General features: G+C 45.2%; 5 protein-coding genes across 8 annotated transcripts in view; 3 read left to right on the top strand and 2 right to left on the bottom strand.

Moving 5' to 3' along the window:
• Nucleotides 1–132: 132 nt before the first annotated feature.
• Nucleotides 133–1,679, top strand: LOC6536460 (dynein light chain Tctex-type protein 2B). Of its 2 annotated transcripts, none has more exons than XM_015192261.3 (3): nt 133–486; nt 545–866; nt 1,075–1,679. In XM_015192261.3, the coding sequence occupies exons 1-2, from the start codon at nt 225–227 to the stop codon at nt 802–804; spliced, it is 522 nt and encodes a 173-aa protein (XP_015047747.1). In that variant the 5' UTR covers nt 133–224; the 3' UTR covers nt 805–866; nt 1,075–1,679. The 2 variants fall into 2 exon arrangements, with proteins under 2 accessions (XP_015047747.1, XP_002097041.1); XM_002097005.4 differs by having other exon boundaries at nt 1,072–1,679.
• Nucleotides 827–4,297, bottom strand: LOC6536459. The gene is made up of 5 exons (XM_002097004.4): nt 3,540–4,297; nt 1,687–2,913; nt 1,598–1,605; nt 1,415–1,542; nt 827–1,262 (listed from the first exon to the last, which is right to left on the bottom strand). Exons 1-5 carry the CDS (start codon nt 3,957–3,959, stop codon nt 1,126–1,128), a joined length of 1,920 nt encoding a protein of 639 aa, XP_002097040.1. The 5' UTR covers nt 3,960–4,297; the 3' UTR covers nt 827–1,125.
• A 55-nt stretch (nt 4,298–4,352) lies between these two features.
• On the top strand, nt 4,353–5,967 carry LOC6536458 (putative gustatory receptor 85a). The gene is made up of 2 exons (XM_002097003.3): nt 4,353–5,756; nt 5,809–5,967. The coding sequence occupies exons 1-2, from the start codon at nt 4,722–4,724 to the stop codon at nt 5,965–5,967; spliced, it is 1,194 nt and encodes a 397-aa protein (XP_002097039.2). The 5' UTR covers nt 4,353–4,721.
• A 129-nt stretch (nt 5,968–6,096) lies between these two features.
• Nucleotides 6,097–19,386, bottom strand: part of LOC6536455 (zinc finger protein 704) — a 124,817-nt gene continuing 111,527 nt past the window's right edge. For all 3 annotated transcript variants that reach the window (XM_002097000.4, XM_043207164.1, XM_043207165.1), the window contains exons 6-7: nt 15,006–15,194; nt 6,097–14,938 (exon numbers count right to left, since the gene is read on the bottom strand). In XM_002097000.4, the coding sequence (XP_002097036.3) occupies nt 14,032–14,938; nt 15,006–15,194 (1,096 nt within the window). In that variant the 3' untranslated portion in view covers nt 6,097–14,031. The remainder of the gene's footprint in view (nt 14,939–15,005; nt 15,195–19,386) is intronic.
• Nucleotides 15,736–19,014, top strand: LOC6536456 (histone-arginine methyltransferase CARMER). Its single transcript, XM_002097001.4, has 4 exons — nt 15,736–16,342; nt 16,406–17,299; nt 17,354–17,764; nt 17,820–19,014. Exons 1-4 carry the CDS (start codon nt 16,141–16,143, stop codon nt 17,903–17,905), a joined length of 1,593 nt encoding a protein of 530 aa, XP_002097037.1. The 5' UTR covers nt 15,736–16,140; the 3' UTR covers nt 17,906–19,014.

Here is a 19,386-nt window from a genome sequence, read left to right as displayed (position 1 = left end):
ATTTTAAATTCAAATTAGCTAGAGAGAGATGCCACATTTCGATATAAAGTGGCCACTCCAAAGAAGTATGGCGACTTGTGGTGAATGACATTATTGGTTGGCGGGAAGGCCATTTTACAATCTGGTAACACTAGCAATAAGTAAACAAACTTAGCAACCGAGATTTCCTTAGTGCTATCCAAAAACTTCACTTTAAAAGAAAATAACGCTGAATTTCATGAAAGATGGCTGACAAACAATCCACTGAGGAAGCAACCAAATCCGTCCAGACTCAGGCAGTGCTCAAACCGGCGGAGAAACAGTCGAAAAAGTCGGCGTCAGGAAGTCTGAACTCGGGCTCAGTCGATGGCTTGGATCAGCATGAAAACTCGGTAAAGCCCGGCGCCCAGCCCACCGCCTACAGCATGCGACCGGCCTTTGGGGAGATGTTTCCCCTGCCCACCATCAAGAACATAATGAACAACGTGATGGCCGATAAACTCAAAGGTGAGTGGGAAAATCCATAGGCACTCCGCCCGTTGCTAAGCAACTTCTCTATTTGAAGACAAGACCTATGACAAGGACATCGCCAGGAAGTGGACAAGTGAGATCGCCGACGAGGTGAACCAGCAGATAGCCAGCAGCTCGAAGGTGAAGCGGTACAAGCACGTGGTCCAGGTGATGCTAGGCCAGGAGCTGGGTGCGGGGGCCACCTACAACTCGCGCTGCTGCTGGGACTGCGACTGCGACACCTCCGTCTCCGAGGTCTTCAGCAACACCAGTCTCTTCTGCGTCTGTACAGTGTTTGGAACGTACCAGTACTAGCATCGATTACCCACCGAACTGATTAGGCTAAGGACCACATCACTATATTTAACTTTAATGGGGTGAGCTTAACTTAATGGGTTGTCACGAGATGGGTTTCCAAGTCAGTAAAAAATATATTAAGCAATCAACGAATGTACTTTCAATTTTAGGAAAATTTTATGTATGAAGTTCCTTTACTTCCATTGGAATTTCATCTGCCCAGACTCGTGACACCCCCGTATATTTACATTTTAATCTAAGCAACGCTAACACATCTCATATTAGTAGGCACCGGGAACAAAGGGTTCATCACTTTCGATAGTCGACCTTCGTCGTGCTTCATTGGATGCGTACGTTCAGCGGATTCAGTATGCGGCCCGACATCACAGCCACGTCCAAGTCGCGATCGACGATGAAAAACAGAAACGGATGATTCACAGAGATCTGAATCGGCTTCGATTGGGCGCCGTAGTTGCCTAGAGAGCGAAAGGAAGTGTTTATTGCACTTTGTCTCGTGTTGCAGAGGCTGCAACTGTTGCAACACCATTAGGTGGGGCATTCGCAATGCGTTGCGGCTCAATGCCTCCACTGCACTCCATTCAGGTGTGCTGCAATGCGAGACACTTACGCTTCAGCTGATTGATGGGATGCGTACGGATGGTGACGTCTATGGATTGCTCAATGTGCCGCACGTAGACGCCCTTCTCCTCAGTCATGGGCCTGAAATCGGCGCGATTTGGTTCGAATACGTCGCAGCTGCAAAGAAATGTTACGTTAAGCCAGGAACTGGAGCTATTACGCCCATGCTTACATTCCCATCTGCAACGAAAAGCACAAAAACCAAAGACAGCTCAATAAAAATGCACCATGTGCAACAGCACACTATAAATGAATACATACATTCTGCAAGTCGTTGGTCAGAAACATGGTGCCATGCAGCTTGAAGTCCGGAATGATGGCTTGTACCCAGCGTGGCTTCAACTGCTTCCGCATTAGCCGAAGGGTTGGTCCAAGTTTCAGGGAGGCGGCGGCTGCCACAATATCCGTGTGATAGTCGGGCAACAGAATCATTAGGTTGTACTCCGGTGTGTCCAGTTCCAGTTCCAGCACGCTCATCTTCAGATGCTCAAAGTACTTGTAGTACAGCACTGCGTTGTACACCTTGAAGGTGGTGTGCACCACCTGCTGATTGCCCAAGTAGAATACGTGGCTGATCACATCCGTGTTATAGTTCGACTTTCCCTCGGCCGCCTCTCCCACATAGTGTGGCTCAAAGTCATTGGTGATGGGTGCAAAGGCAGCGGGCACTGGCGGCGGAAAGTGCAGCGGATGGTGCGGGACATGCGTGTGCGGATTGAAGAGCGTCAGAAAGAGATTTGCATCCAGATCCTTGTATGCTGGTATCGCATGACGCTTGTATCGTGCCGTCTTCGTCTTCCGAGTCACCGAAATGTTTACAGGCTGTGCGGATGGCGATATAATAGAAATAACTTGCCGGGTTGCTGGTGGCTTCCGCTCCGCCACCTGACGAGCCATCATTGGCATTGGCATGGCCACTGTTCGCGCACTGGGCAGGTAAATGGGCTTCGGAGTGATAGGATTCGAATGCTTGAGCGGCGCTTGGAGTTTGCTGATGGGCAGTCTGGAGACTCTAGCCTTCTGGATACGCAGAAGAGGCTCGGCATCCTCCTCGGCCACAAAGGCGGACACTAGCTCGGCAGCTTCATCCTCACCAGCGGGCTCAGCGGCCTCCTCTTCGCCCGACGTGGCAGCAGGTGCTTCTGTGGTAGCCTCCGCCTCCGCTGGAGCCTCTGTGGTAGTGGTTGGTGCCTCTGTTGTCGTCGCTGGTGCCTCCGTGGTCGTTGTGTCCGGCTGTACTGTTGTGCTTTCTGCATCCTTTAGCGTTGTGGTTTCCGCCTCCATTTCCATGGTCGTCGTGTTGCTGGCCATTGTGGTGTTGACCAACTCAGCATCTGACGTGAGATTGGCTGGCGTGGAGGAGAGCATATCTACACTCAAGTCGTAGCCGTAAAACATGAGAACCGTCTCAAAGTCCTTGAGAACAGTCACATTGCCTTTGTTCAAGCTGAGTCCTTTCAGTGGATTATCGGAGCCAAAGAAGTAAGTCTGAAAAATATCATAATAAAATGTAATAGCAAATTATTTATCATTATTTATTTGATTATCGGAGCCAAAGAAGTAAGTCTGAAAAATATCATAATAAAATGTAATATCAAATTATTAATCATTACTCAATGCCCTACATAATGCATACAGTTTTCAGGACTCTGCAAATTAGAAGTATTTTGACAAATTAAGTTAGCCCTTCAGCGAACCTACTGCTCTAATTCATTACCCAAAATCTGATCAGCAAAGGGACGCAACATTGGCCAATTAAAAAATCTATTCACTTGAACAAACGCTGGTTAGTTTTTGGGAGATTAACCGACCCAATGGGGTCGACGAACTATTGAAACCAGATTGGAGATCAATTGAGCTTTGGTCATGGGCCTGGGGCAATTTGTTTGGCAGTACGCATATCTGGTTTTTCATTTTGTTCTTTATCAATGACCACTTGGTGCTCCCCACTCTGGCCAGCTCACTTTTGGACGTGGTGCTTAGCCAGGCGTGTAAACTGTGCGTGGGCACTTCATTTGGATGGCGTTCTCGAGCGGATTACCCCCGATGGCAATGGGTTAAGTTCAAAGTAGCAGCCACAATGGCCTACATGCTGGAAGTCTCTACAATCTCACCCGCAGTCGTCGGTGGATGTCGCGGTAGCCCACGCGGGTCACGTCCCTGTTGTTGGGCAGCTGCAGGACATGACGCAGTTCCTCGGCACTATTCCCAGCCGAACCCTCGAACAGAGCCACCAGCACACTGACCAGGGCAGTGGGCGAGAAGGCGAAGTTGTTGCGGTTCAGAATGGAGTGGTAGTGGAGCAGGCGGTGGGTCAGGTCGTTGGTCAGGTCCACCATCACCTCGGCGGGAGTCAGCTCCTTGGCGGCCAGCACCTGGGGCAGGTGATCCAGCGGCGTCAGCGGTGGCGGCGGAAAGTGCGGATGCGGAAAGCCGCTGGCACGAAACTCTTCATGGTCAATCTGTATGTAGTGGGCCCTCGCCTGGAGCAGGTGGACCAGCAGCCAGGTGAACAGTGGCACCAAACCAGCCATGACAATGCAGCTGACCTCGGTCTGCACTGATTGATAGCTCACTTAGCACTCTGATTGTCGCGTTCGCGGCTATTTGCAAACAAAAATTGGCAAGCTCTATCCGCTATCCCCCAATTGCAGTCCGTTCATTATTTTCCACTTTTTTGCGATCCCGATTCAATTAGCCCAACTGATGATCTGCACTCAAGGTGATGACTATTCTGAAATTCGTCAACCGTCAAGCCCGAGCGTTTTCCACATAGTTATTCAGCTGCACTGGCTCGGATACGGATAGCAAATGGAATGGGATGGAATGGGGCGCGTTTCGCTTCTGTTTCGAACTGATTCGCGTGATTGCTGCTGCCAAACTGAAGTTAAAGCCGCCTGAGCGGAGGGCTAAAATACGGCAGCCGATCGATGGAACTGCGAGCGGATCGCATAGTCGAGCTCGGCTTCGTGGATCGGACAGACAGTCGATGCTGGTGCCGGGTGGAAAATGTTTGCCCTGCCAGAGCTGAAATATTATTCATCTAGCTAACAGTACTAGTAGTAGTTTTTAAATGCATGTCGCTGACAATATAGGTAACTTGAATCCAATTGAAATTAATAGTTGAATCCTGTTGCAGCCTATGAACATGATTCCATATGAAGGCAGTTCGAGAAATCGATGAGTGCGTTCCGATGTCAATTAATTAGAAGCAACAAGTGCTCTCCGTGGGGTGTACTCCCAACTGATTTTATCTTTGCTAATCGAGATGACAGACCCTACCAAATAATAACTTAATGTTTAGCCTATTTGCAACCCAGTTGCTTGGCGGAAAGCTGGTGAACAGGGTCATGGCCTCTCTGAGAAGACTTTTACGTCGTAGCCTGGGCTGTTTTTGTGCCCTTAATGGAATTCTGGATTTCAACGCGGACATTGGACCAGGAAAGTCGCGCAGATCGCGGTGCCTTTTTATATACCGTATATTGCACAACTTCGCTGTAATCAGCCTGACGTTAAAGTTTCAGCTGGATTTCCTGGATCACTTTAAAAACGTCGAAATGTCCTTACTGATGACCGTAAACTTTTTCACATATTTTGCATTGGTGTTTTTTGCGGTGCTTAGCTCCATGGGATCGTGCTACCAATGGCAAAATAAAATCCTTGCAGTTCTGAAGGAGCTGAAGCATCAAAAGGATCTGAGCAGGCACAGGGGCTACAGGGTACCAAGGGACAAACAGAGTTCCCTAGACCGCTTGTTGATCGCACTCACCATCCTTCTGATCCTTCGTCTCAGCATTCATTTGGCCACGTTTGCGTTCAGCGCCAGGATGGGATTCAATCATTCCTGCAACTGCTTCCTGCCGGAGTGCATGATCTTCTCCATGAACTACCTGTTCTTCGCCATCCTAGCCGAGGTAACCCAGTGCTGGTGGTGCTTGCTTGCGGAACTAAAGATGGTGCTCCTGGATCGGGACTTTTCAACAGTCTCCTCCAATCTGTGCGAGATTCAAAGCCTGCACACCAGGTTCCAGTGCCTAATTGATTTAACCTCAGAAGTGTGCTCCATCTTTAGCTACTTCACCTTTGCCTACATGGTTCGCAATCTTTGGAGTGGCATTGTGTCGGGATATCTTGTGGTACGCTTCGTTATCGGTCATGGATTACAGGACCTTGAGCTTGTGTACCTGGCATTCTCATTCATCATCTGCGTTCAACCTTTGATGTTCTCGCTCATACTGAATTGCATTACCAACACAGCAGGTTCATTGGTCGAGGTGACCAGGGATATTTTGAAAATACCCCATAATGAAAGCGCGGAGGTGGAACGAAGTGTGAGTACCCTGGCATTCCATTCAACAAATTATAATGCAATGAGTTTCACAGATCGAATGGCTGTCGCTGCAACTGACCTGGCAACACACGCACTTCACTGTCTTTGGCATATTTCACATAAATCGCTCTTCGGCTTTCCAGTTTGCATCACTCGTCCTGGTTCATGTGGTCTACATGGTGCAATCTGACTACATTTCGATAACGAAGTGATGGTTTAATCAGACTACAGCAATAAATTACATACTTACAACTTTAATTTCATTTTAAAGAAACAGTATCTTTTGGATCACCATGTTAAGTACCAAATCCCCCCTTTGATGTAATAAAAACGCAAATAGCTAGTTTTGAAAGTATCATTTTGCTCTTGTCTTTTTTCGTTTTTATTATATTATTATAGAATTTGTATTTTGTTTAACTTATTCCATACATTTAGTTGTTTATGCTTTATTCATTCTGATTTCGATTTATTGTTTAAAATCAACATTCATAAACACGTCCATTGAAATGATTTTAGAGTTTCTTGCTTTTTCTTTTCTGTAGGTTTTCGTTCGCTTAAAATAGTTTGGAAAATGACTTTATTTCGTGGGACTTCCCATATAGCGTGAGTGGTGTTAGAGTCAATGCTTCGGTGTGATGAGTGTGATGGGTCTTAGGTCTTAGGTATACGTACATATGCAGATCAGTGTTCCGTGGACAGTACACCAAGTGGAAAGCGTGCCAGTCCTGGCCAACACGCCAAGGTTAATGGATAATGGCATAATGACTTAATGGCATAATGGTATAATGGGCTGATCTGAAGTCGGGAGTAAACGTGAAGCATAAAAAGCCAACCGAGCAACAAGTACTAAAGTATCCCTACATATCCCTAGCTGCTGTGAGTCGTAGCTTCGATCTGTACATTGAGTGTAAATATACAAATATGCCGTTTTCGTTTTCCTGTATATAAAGACGCAAAATATATCTATTTATGATCTGTAGTTTGTGTGTGTGTTCCCCTCGCTTCATATTGCCCTTCTCGATTTTTACTTTTTTGTATGTCTAAAATTGTTCGCGCGTAAAACGTTATCCGTTAGTTTCGGTTGCATTTGCTGCACAATTTGCTTTGCAAAAAATATAGTCGCCCCACACGCACACTGGTCCACCACAGGATGTGCAGGATGTGTGTGCGTGTGTGGGCGCTTCTCTATCTCTTTCAGTTTTGTAGGTACTCGATTCTCACCAATGTTTAATTGAAGTGTTAAACATCTCTGCTGCTCTGTATTACGGATTTATTATGTTATGTATTTTATTTTCTTACTTTTCGGGGTCACCATGATCGGGTTTTGGGGTCACCACTGATTGGGTATCTTAGAGTGGGGGGAAGGGGTCCTTGGGTCCTCGAGTTTTTAGCTGCTATTACAATAGTTTCGGTGTGGACTTAAGCTTTTCACATTGAGACAACTGTACGATTGATTAATGCACAACTATTTATCTAGGGTATATGAACAATCATTGCCGTCTGAAGGGATTTCTTGCTCTTGTTCTCGTTCGCTATTCATAGTTTCGGTTAGATATATGTATGCATATGGTTATATATATATATATATATATACATATATATATTTATTCTGTATACATGTATAATTATATGCTTATATGCAGCACAGTGGCTGTACTTTTAACATGGAATATACACGACACTTAGTTGCTGGTTATTTACTTGGTTTCATATGGTATTCGTTTGGAAATGCAAAACTCCGTTACGCTATATCGTAATTGTAATATTATCTGTTTCTAAATCTGTAGCTGAATCTGTTTTAGTTTTTGTTTTTTGTTTTTTTTTTTTGTTGTTTGGTTTCTGTGTCGTCTGTGTGCTTCTCTTTTCACCTGCTCCAGGCCTTATTGCGCCCCTTTGGCTAATGGGCGTGGCAGGGGGTGGATGCCGCCCCAATTGCGCCTCTTTTGTACCTTGTTATGTGGTGATCAGTGGCGGCAAGGCGATCCTGGCGACCGTCGCCTGCCTTTAAAGTATGCTCTAGCCTAACTTCGCCGACTTCGCCAGTTCAACTAGCTGGCCAGTCCAAGCAGAACCGAGTTAAGTACACAGTGGGGATAATAGAATCGATTGATATTCGTAACAGCAAACAAGTCAACAACGTAAACAAAACAAGGATGCATCGATCTGATTTCGGGTTGGTTACTCCTATAGATGTGGACACAACAACAAGTATATTATATCATTATATCATAGATTCATCTCTTCCCCATTTCTTCGCTTACAAACTACACATAAAAACACGAAAAGTTCAAGGTGATGATGAATGGCTGTGTGTGAGTGTGTGTGTGGGTGTACGCGTGTGTGCTGGGGGATGCCCCTAATGCTAGACATACAAATACGGATACAAATACAAATGTGGTGGGAACGGGGGAAGTGGGAGCGTCTAATTTTAATCAAGTCGCGTCAAGTCCTTCAACGTTCATTTCTCCATCTCTCATATCGCCTAGATCCTAGTAAAGTTCTCAGTTAGCCCAACTAAGCAGCCGATTATTGTTAATGTTACATAGTAATTGTTAAGTGTTAAGCTTTAATTTTAATCCGCTCCGATTTCCATGGGGTACCACTACCGAGTTAACCCATAAATATTCAAGGGGGGGTTGGGGTATCCGCCCCGAAGAAAAAGTCTTTTCGAAATTAAGGATGCATGTAGCCAATCTTTTTTTGAAGACATCTAGTGGTTTCAGTTGCCAGCCAATAATCAATGCGAAATAATTGAGTACAATTTCGGCCGAAATTCTCATCCTAACGCTTGCGTCCTTTTCAGTTATCAAAACAATTGTCCTGCCAATTATCATAAATTTAAATTTTAAATTGTAAAAAAGTTACAACAACTCTTGGGTAGAAAAACTTATTTAAAACCTATTATTGAAATTATGATTTTTCGCTTAACTTTAAGCGGCCTATGTTAGATGATTTCACGTCTGATATTCGTGATATTCCCTATACATATTCTCGCCTCTTATAATGGTTTCTTGTTTTTTTTTAGTTCTTTTTGTTTTTTTGGTTTGAAGTATCAGTCAGTTCACAAGAATGCTCTAATGTGTGCATGATACATGATTACAGGGTATTTGATTGTATAAACAGCTTATTGCTTCCTCGAATTCGTGTGTTTCTTAAGCAGATGATGGTGTTGATTCGCATGCGGATGCGGATGCGGATGGGGATGCGGATTTTCGTTGCTGGCAGTGTAGAGCACTTGTTTTCGTTTCCGTTTTCCGTCCAACAACTTTTCACCTCAGCCCCCTGGGGTATGCTACGAAAAACGAGAGATCCCCAGGATGTAGCTCCTTTTGCCCGCTTCTGTTCGATTCTCGACTATGATATTGTGAAGGGATGAATGCGAGTGAATGGATTTGAATGTGAGTGAATGGGTTCGTGAAAACGCAGCCAAATAAACGATGCGCAAGTCTTTTGCTGGATACTCACTAAACTAACCGACTTAATGCACTTAATCTTAAATGGAATTCAATGTCTAGCACCGTTAGCTGCCTGGCTGATATGCGTGAGTGTGCGTGTGTGCCGTGTGTGTTTGGTGTGTGAGTGCGTGTGTGTGTGCTTGAGTGTATATATCAAAATGAACGAGTCAAATAAATCAGCCTTATATTGAATGCAATTTTGTTTTAAAACTAATTTCGCTTTCCAATTATCCAAAAAATGAACACCAACACACACACAAAGACGCGCAGGCCGCAGCCACGGTCGCTGAGCTCCGATTCTGCCCGGAAACGGAAGTGGAATCTCACGGATATAACAAACATACATCCGTGCGGAGTACCAAAGTCCGAAGTCCAAAGTCCGAAGTGCGAATCGCTCAAAAATCGCTCAGACACTTTGCCCCTAGCTACACACCTAAATGTACTGTATATGTATATAATGTATCAAGTATAATTACTTAGTTATCGTTTAGTGGATGCAACATACCGCGCTGAACCAGCATTCGCTGCGCCAGATCCGAATCTGCATCCGAATCCGGCCGCCAGCTGCCGTGAGATTTCTAATTTTAACCAAACTCGATCCTCCTTAAGGGACTACAACGAGCTTAGAGTTAATTTTATGTTTACACATCAATAACGACGATAAATATCCAATGAAATATCATAAGTTTCCATCTACTTGCATATGCATATGCTGCTTAGACGTACACGTTGGCAAATATGCCCGATAATAAGTACATACATATATGTATAGCTAGTTAAGAGATAAACACATCGATCTGTTGTTATGCAAGCACTGCTTTATCTGTACATCTTAGAACATCCAGCGGAAAGAACAATCCAACATTTGGGGATCTAGCAACTGTGTTTCTGGCTCCATTCTACCAACGGAATGCCAATGCCAATGGATGCAGTAGAAAGTTGTACAATTTGTATCGATACCATCTGTTCTACGTCTGAGACCCTGGGAGAAACCGTGTCTGTTCGGGAAATGCATTCCTCTTATAAGGATTATAAGGATTACGGCTGGAGTTTCCGTGAGTGCGGAAACCGTTCGCTCCAAAAACCAAGGAACAAAAACTGAATGGGTGGGAAAACCAAGGGGGCAACTGAAAATTGAACGTGAAATCATAATAAAAACAAAGTGGTTCGTTTTTGTTTTGTTTAATTATAAATAACAATTGTATATTTTTTAATAAAATGGGTGTTCTTGTTGTTGTTGTTGTGTTGTATTCTTTTCAAGAAAAAAAATCAAAAAGAAATATTATTTCTCGCTATTGAATGAATCTAGCATTCATGTTCGATGGATTAGAGCTTTGACCTTTACTGATATTTCTGATATTTCCCTCCATAAACCTTCATCGCTTATCTTCGCTAAGCATTTTCACTCTGCTTCATCCGTTGTCACTTTTCGTCTGTTTTCCAGGCCAGTTCTAATCCCCGATCGGGATTTTGAGGATATCCCGGATCGAGGGACTTAGACTGCCTTGTATTTCTTGCTCTTTTCGTGATAATCGTGGTAATCGTACACATAAAATAGTAAGAAATATTAGCGATAATTATATAATAATGGATAGTTTTCTTTCCTCTTTCTTCTTTGTTTTTTGTTTGTTTAAAAATATCACTTAAGTTTAAATAATTTCCAGAACGCAACGAAATAGATCGAGTGTGCGCACTTAACTACGCTTGTGTGTGTGTGGGGGTGTTTTTGTGTGTGGTGCACGAAAATTAGCAAGAAAAACAATAATAATGATGACAATAATCATACTCGTAATCATAATTCGTAATAAAGAATAGAAGACGCCGTCCTAGGGCGACAGACAAAAATAAGTAAAATGTATTGCATTTTCTCCGTTTTCAGTTGCATTTTACTCCGTTTGCTAACAATCGTTCTTGTTGTTGTTGTTGTTTTGGTTAAACTTATAGTTAATAAAAACGAAATACAAGTGTACAAAATGTTGTTAAACTTTTTCGCATTACAAAAAAATGGCCACCATTATGAATTTCATTCAAATCACGGCAAACAATTTCAATGAAATTTTCGCTTGCGTGTTTTACTTTCTCCTTACGGTTTTTGCATGCTTCCGCTTCCGGTTCCGCTTTCGCGTTATCTATCCATTTTCCCGCTCTCCCTAATATTTCCTCCATTTTCTTTTTTAAACATTTTTAAAGCTGCTGCCGCCTAAGCTCAATTTTCCCTCCTCTCCTCTACGCTTCGCCCATCAACATTACTTTTCCGATCGCGATTCGGTTTCCTTGTGGGTTCGTTATCCCATTGCACTTCCGCTTCGTATTCCCTTTTACTTCCGTTCTTTAAGTGTGTGTATGGGGGTTCTATATTTACATATTCTAGACTTTAGTTTGTACTTCCAATTTGGTTAAGAATTCCTTGTGTATTTTCATTTCTTCATCCGTAAATTCTCCTGCTCTTCATTCAATCTCAATCTGTAGCTATCCCTAGATGGGCTACATACGCCTATATCCTCGCAAACCTCGCTGGGTCCTTTGTGACGTCATTGTTTGTATGTGTATACCGTAATTTGAACAATTCACAACAGTTGCACAACGCAAAAAGTTTTTGTTGGTTTTAAATCTTAGATTTTAGTCATAAGTTCATTACAAATTAATTAATAGACAAATTTTAGCTCATTTTTCGTTTTTATGTGTGTTTTTAGAAAATATCAACTTAACAATGTATTAAAAATTTGAACATGTTCGAAAGTGTCTTCCTTCTGGCTCCAATTGAAATTTCGACGATTCCCTTTTCTCGATAAGGATATAAGGATATAAGATCTACCTCACAATCCATCTGTTTGTCTGTCGGCCTGTCTGTCTGTCTGTTTGCATGTTTGCTTGTTTGTTTGTTTGTTTGTTTGCTTGGTTTGTTTGTTTTTAAAATTCACTACGTTTAAGTTTAAGTTGCTCGTATGTCTATATGTTACATTAGCGTGGTTTTTGGATCTCGGGATCTCGGGTTCTTGGGTTTTCGGGTTGGGGGGTAATTGTTCTATAGATGTTTGAGAGTTTGGGCTTTTGGGTACTTGGTTGTGGGTGGGTTTGTGGTGGCTGGGTGCTTAATTAACTAGATTATTTAGCTGTGTGTCCATCTATTGCCGCTCGTATGCATGAAGTCGATTAATACTTAATTCTTAGCGCTTAACACACACACTTACAAATTGTTTAAACGGCTCTTGGATTTGAGTTACATGTGATTATGCAAGTAATTTAACTATTTTTCGTTTATGCCTATTTAATGTGTAGATGCAACGCCTTGAATATTTAATATGCATATTTTTAGGTTTTCGTTTAAATATTTCTGCTTTTAAGCGGCGGCGGCACACAAATCACTTCGTGACGAATTCTTACGTACATCAATGTAAATTCAGAGCTAAGTGATTTCTGCACCACCGCCGATTGTTTCATTTTGATTTGTTTGTTTGTTTGAGTTGGTTTGATTCGTTTTCTTACATTTCATTTCATTTCATTTCGTTTTGTTTTCTTTGTTTAGAGCGAGAAGTAGAACAGAAATTGCACTTAATACTAGAAAAAAATTTACTAGAGTTCTTACAATTAAAAAAAATCAAATGTATATTTGCTTTAAATATTGTTGTTGGTTTTCATGTGTTGTTTTTGTTGTTGTTGTTGGTTTATGCTTGAATTGTTTTTTGCTGTTTTTTCTTTTGCATTTTTTTGTTATGTTTTATGTAAAACAGCTGGCATACGTACATTATGTATCTTAACTGTTTGCTGCTTTCGTTTTTTTTCTGTGTATATAAAAATCTGCCAACTGCTTTTCAGCTTTTTAACATAAGAATTAACAAAGTCATTTTAGAAATAAATATGTATATGTATATATGTATGTATATGTATATTTACGCACTGCAATAATAGTAATAATAATAATTATAATAATAATAATTAGATTATTGTAGATTGCAAATGTTGCCCGGGCGCAAATGTCAGCAACATTTGCACGGCAGTTGGCAAACACCTGCACAACAACAAAAGAGATACCGTTACGTGTTTAAGGTGCACAATTCAATGCAGAGTAAATAAGAAGAGACCATTTTTCATTTGCATTTGCATTTGCATTCATTTGCGATTTGTGTCGTCTGGAGGGGGGCAACAGCTGCCACCGACAGCCATCCATTCGCATCCATTTCACCCATTCTCATCCATCCAGGAGTCCAGAAGGTCGACTTAGCCCTGCATCAGCACGGCCTGCGCCTGCTGCTGGTTGGCGGCTGCTCGGCTCCAGGCCAGCAGGCCGTTGGCAGCAGCCACCTGCGCCTCCTCCTGATCCTCGAGCGCCTCCTGATCCTCCTGCTCCATCTCATCCAGCTCCTCCTCCAGCTCCTCTGGCTCCTCGTCAGCATCCTCCATGTTGGTGGGCGTGGTGGTCGTCGTTGTGGCTGCGCAGGCAATGGGCGCCACAATAACCGAGGTGGCCACACTGCGTATACGCACCGGCCGATTGCTGATTGTGTTGCTGTTGGCGGTCACCGCATACGAATGCGGTTGTTGCTGCTGCTGCTGCTGCGGCTGCTGCATCTGTGCACCGTAACGCTTGTTGGTTTTGATAGTCAACGACGAGGGTAGCTGCTTGCCGGCAGCCACCTCGGCGGCCAATCGCACCACTGTGGTGGTCATTTTTGGGGAAGATGTTGCTGCCGGGTTGGGAGTTGCTGATATTGCTGCTGGATTGGGTGTTGCTGATGCTGCTGCTGCTGTTGATGCTGTTGCTGCCTTGGACTGGTGCGCCGACGCCTGGTTTGCCGCCTCCGTCGACGACTTCTGTCGCTTTCAGTCGCCGAAGCGGCTGCACGCCTTCTTCCACCGGCACTGGGTGCACCACTGGTCGCGCTTCTCCATGCCGTACACCTTGCGGCACTTCTTGTTCTCGCCACGCGTCCTCTTGCCGGGCGAATGGGGCGTATGCTTGACGGCCACCTGTTGCGCCATGTGCTGTTGCTGCTGCAGCGGATTGCTGCCGTTGCTTCCGTTGCTGTGGTTGGTGTTGTTTTGGGCAACCAGGTTGCCGGCAGTTGTCTGTGGATGTTGCTGCTGGTGTCCGCGCATCGGTTGGTGGTGGTGCGGCTGCTGCTGTTGCGCCGGATGGAAATTGGGCGTGATCGTCACACTGGACAGGAGATGTTGCTGCTGCTGTTGGTGGCTGTGTTGTTGCTGCTGCTGGTGGTGTTGCTGCTGCTGCAGTTGCTGCTGCTGCTGCTGACTGTGGTGCGCCGTCACTGTGACGTTTTGCTGCTCCAGCTGCTGCAGCATGTTGTTGGCACTGCTGTTGCTGTGGATCACTGGACTGCTGCTGCTGCTGCTGTTGCTGCTGCTGCCGGCGTAGTTGTGGTGGTGCGTGTGTTGGTGGTGCTGCTGCTGCTGATGGACGTACGTCGGCGATGGATATGGCGCTACCGAGTGGGTCGGACGGGTGGACGACGAGCGAGCGTGCTTGCCGAGCGGCGAGCCTGATGAACTGGCCGCCACCGGCCCCGTCCCCGTGGAGGTGGTGTAGCTGCCCACTGTCGCCGTCGCCGCCGGGCATGTGTAGTTGTGGTGGGCCAGGTGCGAAGTGGGGATGCAGCTGGTGTTGTTGTTCTGCAGCTGCTGCTGGTGGGTGCTCGGGATGTTGCTGCCACTGATGGTGCGTCCGTGCGACTGCGCTAGGTGGTTATAGTGGCTACCGGCGCGTCCTTGCCTGCAAGATCGAAACAAGATAGTGTCATTAAATATATCTACATATACCGTGCACTAAGTAAACCCACTTGAAGTTGCCCACAATCTGCTTCTGGTACTCGGGATCCTCGTGCGGCGGACGCGCCATGTCCCGGTGACTCAGCGTCGGCTCGGAGGCCAGACTGGGCTTCACCTGCTCGTCGTCGTCGTCGGCATCCTCGTAGTAGAACTCCTCCTCGTCCTCACAGTCATCATTCGCGGAGCGATGAGCGTCCTTTCTGCAATGCCACCAAAAAGTTGCAAAATTGATTAGAAGGATGTCTCAGTGATGCCAAGTTTACTTCATGAATGTATGTACCTAGATTCAGTATTGGTACGAATCCGAAAAGCTAACCAAACCCAAATCATAATTAAGTCTCATTCAATTGAAACAAATATTAAATAATTGTACATTTTATGTTAAAAAGTTATCCCAAAATTTACTAAGATATCCAGTTTATGTACATAATTTTCATTGCAAGCGACCGTTTTTTTTGTACTCGCATTGCCAACTACGCCACCACAATAGGTTCGAGGCTCTGATAGAAGCATATCAGAGTTCTCAACCTAGATTTCATTCACTTTAGGAACCACATAAGAGCGTTCTAAATTTGTTGTCTCCAAAATATTTTACTTCAGTTATATTTCAAAGTGAAAACATAAGATGTATTTTCCAAAATAATATAAGTTTCCCTGAAAACCATTATCTTGTAATTCCCGCTAAGCTGAAGAATCGATTAGTCTTAAGGTAATGGGCAGCACTAATCCTATCGAAAAGCATCGGGCTTGGTCCCACCTCTAGCCTCAACTATTTGTTCCAGCTCTAGCACTTTTTGCAAAAAAAAAACGCACGTTCCGTGTGAAATCAATACGAAATCAACAAGAGCGATCGATTTTGAGCAATCGTCCGAGTTGAAAAGCAGCGCGCATTATTGTTCATAGCGCCAATCAATCCAGCTGCCCGAGTCACCGGCCATTTTTTGTGTGGAGGAAAATTTTGCAGATAGAAAAAATTGCGCGTCTGTCTGTCTGCATCTGCGTCTTTGTGTGCGTGCGTGTGCTCGTGTGTATGTGTGTGCGTGTGTATAGCGAGGCCTACTTTGTCAATTAACAAGGGAAAAAAAAGAGACGCCAGTGGTCCTGCTCTGCTCCTTCGCCTCTTTGCCCTCCAAAAAGACAGCCAACATGTCCAGCCTGCGACCCGAGGAGGCCCGAAAACTGGCCACCGCCGCCTCCGTTTCTCCGCTGAGCAATTGCCAATTTAGCGGCGTGGTAATCAGCTCGATTGCCGACGAGCAGAAGCTGGAGTTTACCAACAAATACAAGGGCAGCTGCACGCTGCTCTGCAGCTACGATTCCCAGGGAGTGGTGCTCCGTGTTGTGTCAGGTAAGGAAGAGCACAGAGCCTGCCATTACAAACCGCCTCTAACATCGCAAATCTTTCCACCAGATGATGACCAGAGCCACGTGCTCAAGGAGTACATGATAGCCGCCGATACGGATGCCGCCCAAATGGGACGACGTAGCTATGCCGTTTCCCTGGACGCCGACAATCTCGTGCTGAGGTTCGCCAGCGATCAGGACCAGCAGCTCTTCCGCAAGGTGGTGGAGAACGTGAAGCACTTGAGACCCAAGTCCGTGTTCTCGCAACGCACTGAGGAGTCGTCCGCCTCGCAGTACTTCCAGTTCTACGGCTACCTCAGCCAGCAGCAGAACATGATGCAGGATTATGTAAGGACGAGCACGTACCAGCGAGCCATTTTGGGCAATGCGGTGGATTTCCAGGACAAGATCGTCCTGGATGTGGGTGCCGGCTCGGGCATTCTATCCTTCTTTGCCGTGCAGGCGGGAGCTGCCAAGGTGTACGCCATTGAGGCTTCCAACATGGCCCAGTATGCCCAGCAGCTGGTTGAGTCCAACAATGTGCAGCACAAGATCTCTGTGATACCGGGAAAGATCGAGGAGATCGAATTGCCCGAGAAAGTGGACGTCATCATATCAGAGCCTATGGGCTATATGCTGTACAACGAGCGCATGTTGGAGACGTATCTGCACGCCAGAAAGTGGCTGAAGCCGCAAGGAAAGATGTACCCCACGCACGGCGACTTGCACATCGCGCCCTTTTCGGACGAATCGCTCTACTCGGAACAATACAACAAGGCCAACTTCTGGTACCAGTCGGCGTTCCACGGTGTTGACCTCACCACGCTGCACAAAGAGGGCATGAAGGAGTACTTCCGACAGCCCATCGTGGACACCTTCGACATCCGCATATGCATGGCCAAGTCGGTGCGGCACGTGTGCGACTTTCTCAACGATAAGGAGGACGATCTGCATTTGATAAGTAAGTAATCGAGCTTGTGATTTGCGACAATGGCTAACTGCTAACCTTCCGCAGGCATCCCCCTGGAGTTCCAAATTCTGCAAACTGGCATCTGCCATGGGCTGGCCTTTTGGTTTGATGTGGAGTTTAGTGGCAGCAGCCAGAATGTGTGGCTCTCCACGTCGCCCACGGCGCCGCTGACACATTGGTATCAGGTGCGCTGCCTACTGCCCATGCCCATCTTTATCAAGCAGGGCCAGACGCTGACAGGCCGCGTGTTGCTGGAGGCCAATCGGCGGCAGTCGTACGATGTGACCATCGATCTACACATCGAAGGGACGCTTATTTCGTCGAGCAACACCCTGGACCTGAAGAACCCGTATTTTCGGTACACGGGGGCGCCGGTCCAGGCACCGCCGGGGACTAGTACCCAGAGTCCATCTGAGCAGTACTGGACACAAGTGGACACGCAAGGATCACGCAATTGTGAGAGCAAATCATTAATATAATATCCTCATTACTTATGTAACTATTTCTGTAGCTTCAAGCATGCTAAATGGTGGGCTCAGCGTGAATGGAATAGGCGATGGCATGGACATCACCCATGGACTTATGCATCCGCACTAGGGCGGCAGTGGATCGAATAATAATACATCTTTCTGGGAATTCCCTTTGCTCTTAGTCCGCTCACTTTCTACGATCGATTCTATATTTGCCAATTCTTGTTTTGTTACAGTTTATGATTAGGTTATTTATTGAACAGTGTAAATTATTTTAAACTATTTTCGAAACTTAGTTGTGTTATGTTCTGTATACCTTTTCTACAACCTGTGTCCCTATCCTGATTTACTTTTCCCCTCTTTTACACTTTTAATCGATCGGACGAATCGAAGGAAATCCAACATCCCAGCAAGTAAACAACATACAAACAATCAACAAATCAAGGCAGACTAATGTAGTTGTTTAGAACACGCAGCATATTAATAAGCCTAAGCTAATTTTAGCCCATAGTAATTAGAGTTTTTAACGTATGTGAATTGTAATACCGATATTTAACCCGCACGGGACTGCGCTTCAGGAAGTTTATTAGTTAATATGCCGATTGCCAATTGCAGATTTTGCCGAAAGCTTTGAACAAACCAACAAATTCAGATTGTACTGTATCTATTATGTGTGTTATTATACTATATATTGTGTGTACCTCCAGCTAGTTTCAATTTTTGTACTTGTCGGCCGTGTTTATGTTTAGTTCGTTTGAAATTGTAAGAAATTGCTCATAGGATTTAGTGCTAAGCTACGATACCATTACTAAAGGCCGACTTGCGCCGAGAGATTATACATATACCCCCATACGATTATGATTAATTCAGTTTTGGAGGCACCACTCGTTCGATCCTAAGTTACGCACCCAAGCCCAGATCCTGTCATAGATCCTACTATATCGCTGCCAGCAAACCGAGCGCTATATAAGCATATACACCTAGATATACGCGTTGGGTATGCCAACCTTAACACACTCCCCGAGATTCTCGCATTCGCATCCTGTGTGCGAACTGTACTGTACTTTATAGAGCAGCAAGTAAAAACACAAAAACACTCCAGCAACACAACACACAATACACTGCAAACATAAATATAAAGCAAAACATATACAATTATATATATATATACGAATAGATATACCGCATGTATGCAGATGAGAGAACAATGTCAAAGCAAAAGCAGCAAAAAACAAAGCCCCACCGCGTCTTTTATTTGTGCACCCCCACTTGGAACCCCTCTCGATTTACATAGGAAACGAGATTGGCAAGTGTCAAAGCTCAGCGCGGATCGTGTGTGGGCGCCTCGAATTGGACCTTGGCCTCAAAAGCGCACCGCTGCACCTGCCGCCACCCACTGCTTCCACTTCTGCCACTGCTCGCCTGCTGCAGGTGCGCATTGCAAAGTAATCTGCGGCTGGAGAGGGGCTCCGCCACACTCGTGTGACCTGCTTACTGTGCTCGAGTGCTCTACTTTCGAGCCACCACCGGGCGAGTGGAAATGCTGGCGGAGATGGAGATGGAGGAGGAGGAGGAGAAGGAGAAGGTCGGGTGGCTAAGTCAAGGCCC

This window comes from Drosophila yakuba, chromosome 3R, assembly GCF_016746365.2.
Source record: "Drosophila yakuba strain Tai18E2 chromosome 3R, Prin_Dyak_Tai18E2_2.1, whole genome shotgun sequence".
In the NCBI taxonomy this organism is placed as follows: Eukaryota; Metazoa; Arthropoda; class Insecta; order Diptera; family Drosophilidae; genus Drosophila; species Drosophila yakuba.
This window is presented reverse-complemented; position numbering and strand designations above follow the sequence as displayed.

Bases quoted from the DNA above. Each gene is read 5' to 3' on its own strand.
- LOC6536460 (XM_015192261.3), top strand. From the start codon at position 225: ATGGCTGACAAACAATCCACTGAGGAAGCAACCAAATCCGTCCAGACT. The intron at 487-544 runs GTGAGTGGGAAA...CTCTATTTGAAG, and splicing joins GATGGCCGATAAACTCAAAG to ACAAGACCTATGACAAGGAC.
- LOC6536459 (XM_002097004.4), bottom strand. From the start codon at position 3,959: ATGGCTGGTTTGGTGCCACTGTTCACCTGGCTGCTGGTCCACCTGCTC. The intron at 2,914-3,539 runs GTGAGATTGTAG...GATATTTTTCAG, and splicing joins ACATCCACCGACGACTGCGG to ACTTACTTCTTTGGCTCCGA. The intron at 1,263-1,414 runs GTAAGTGTCTCG...TTCGCTCTCTAG, and splicing joins TCCCATCAATCAGCTGAAGC to GCAACTACGGCGCCCAATCG.
- LOC6536458 (XM_002097003.3), top strand. From the start codon at position 4,722: ATGTTTAGCCTATTTGCAACCCAGTTGCTTGGCGGAAAGCTGGTGAAC. The intron at 5,757-5,808 runs GTGAGTACCCTG...TGAGTTTCACAG, and splicing joins GCGCGGAGGTGGAACGAAGT to ATCGAATGGCTGTCGCTGCA.
- LOC6536456 (XM_002097001.4), top strand. From the start codon at position 16,141: ATGTCCAGCCTGCGACCCGAGGAGGCCCGAAAACTGGCCACCGCCGCC. The intron at 17,300-17,353 runs GTAAGTAATCGA...AACCTTCCGCAG, and splicing joins GGACGATCTGCATTTGATAA to GCATCCCCCTGGAGTTCCAA. The intron at 17,765-17,819 runs GTGAGAGCAAAT...CTATTTCTGTAG, and splicing joins CACGCAAGGATCACGCAATT to CTTCAAGCATGCTAAATGGT.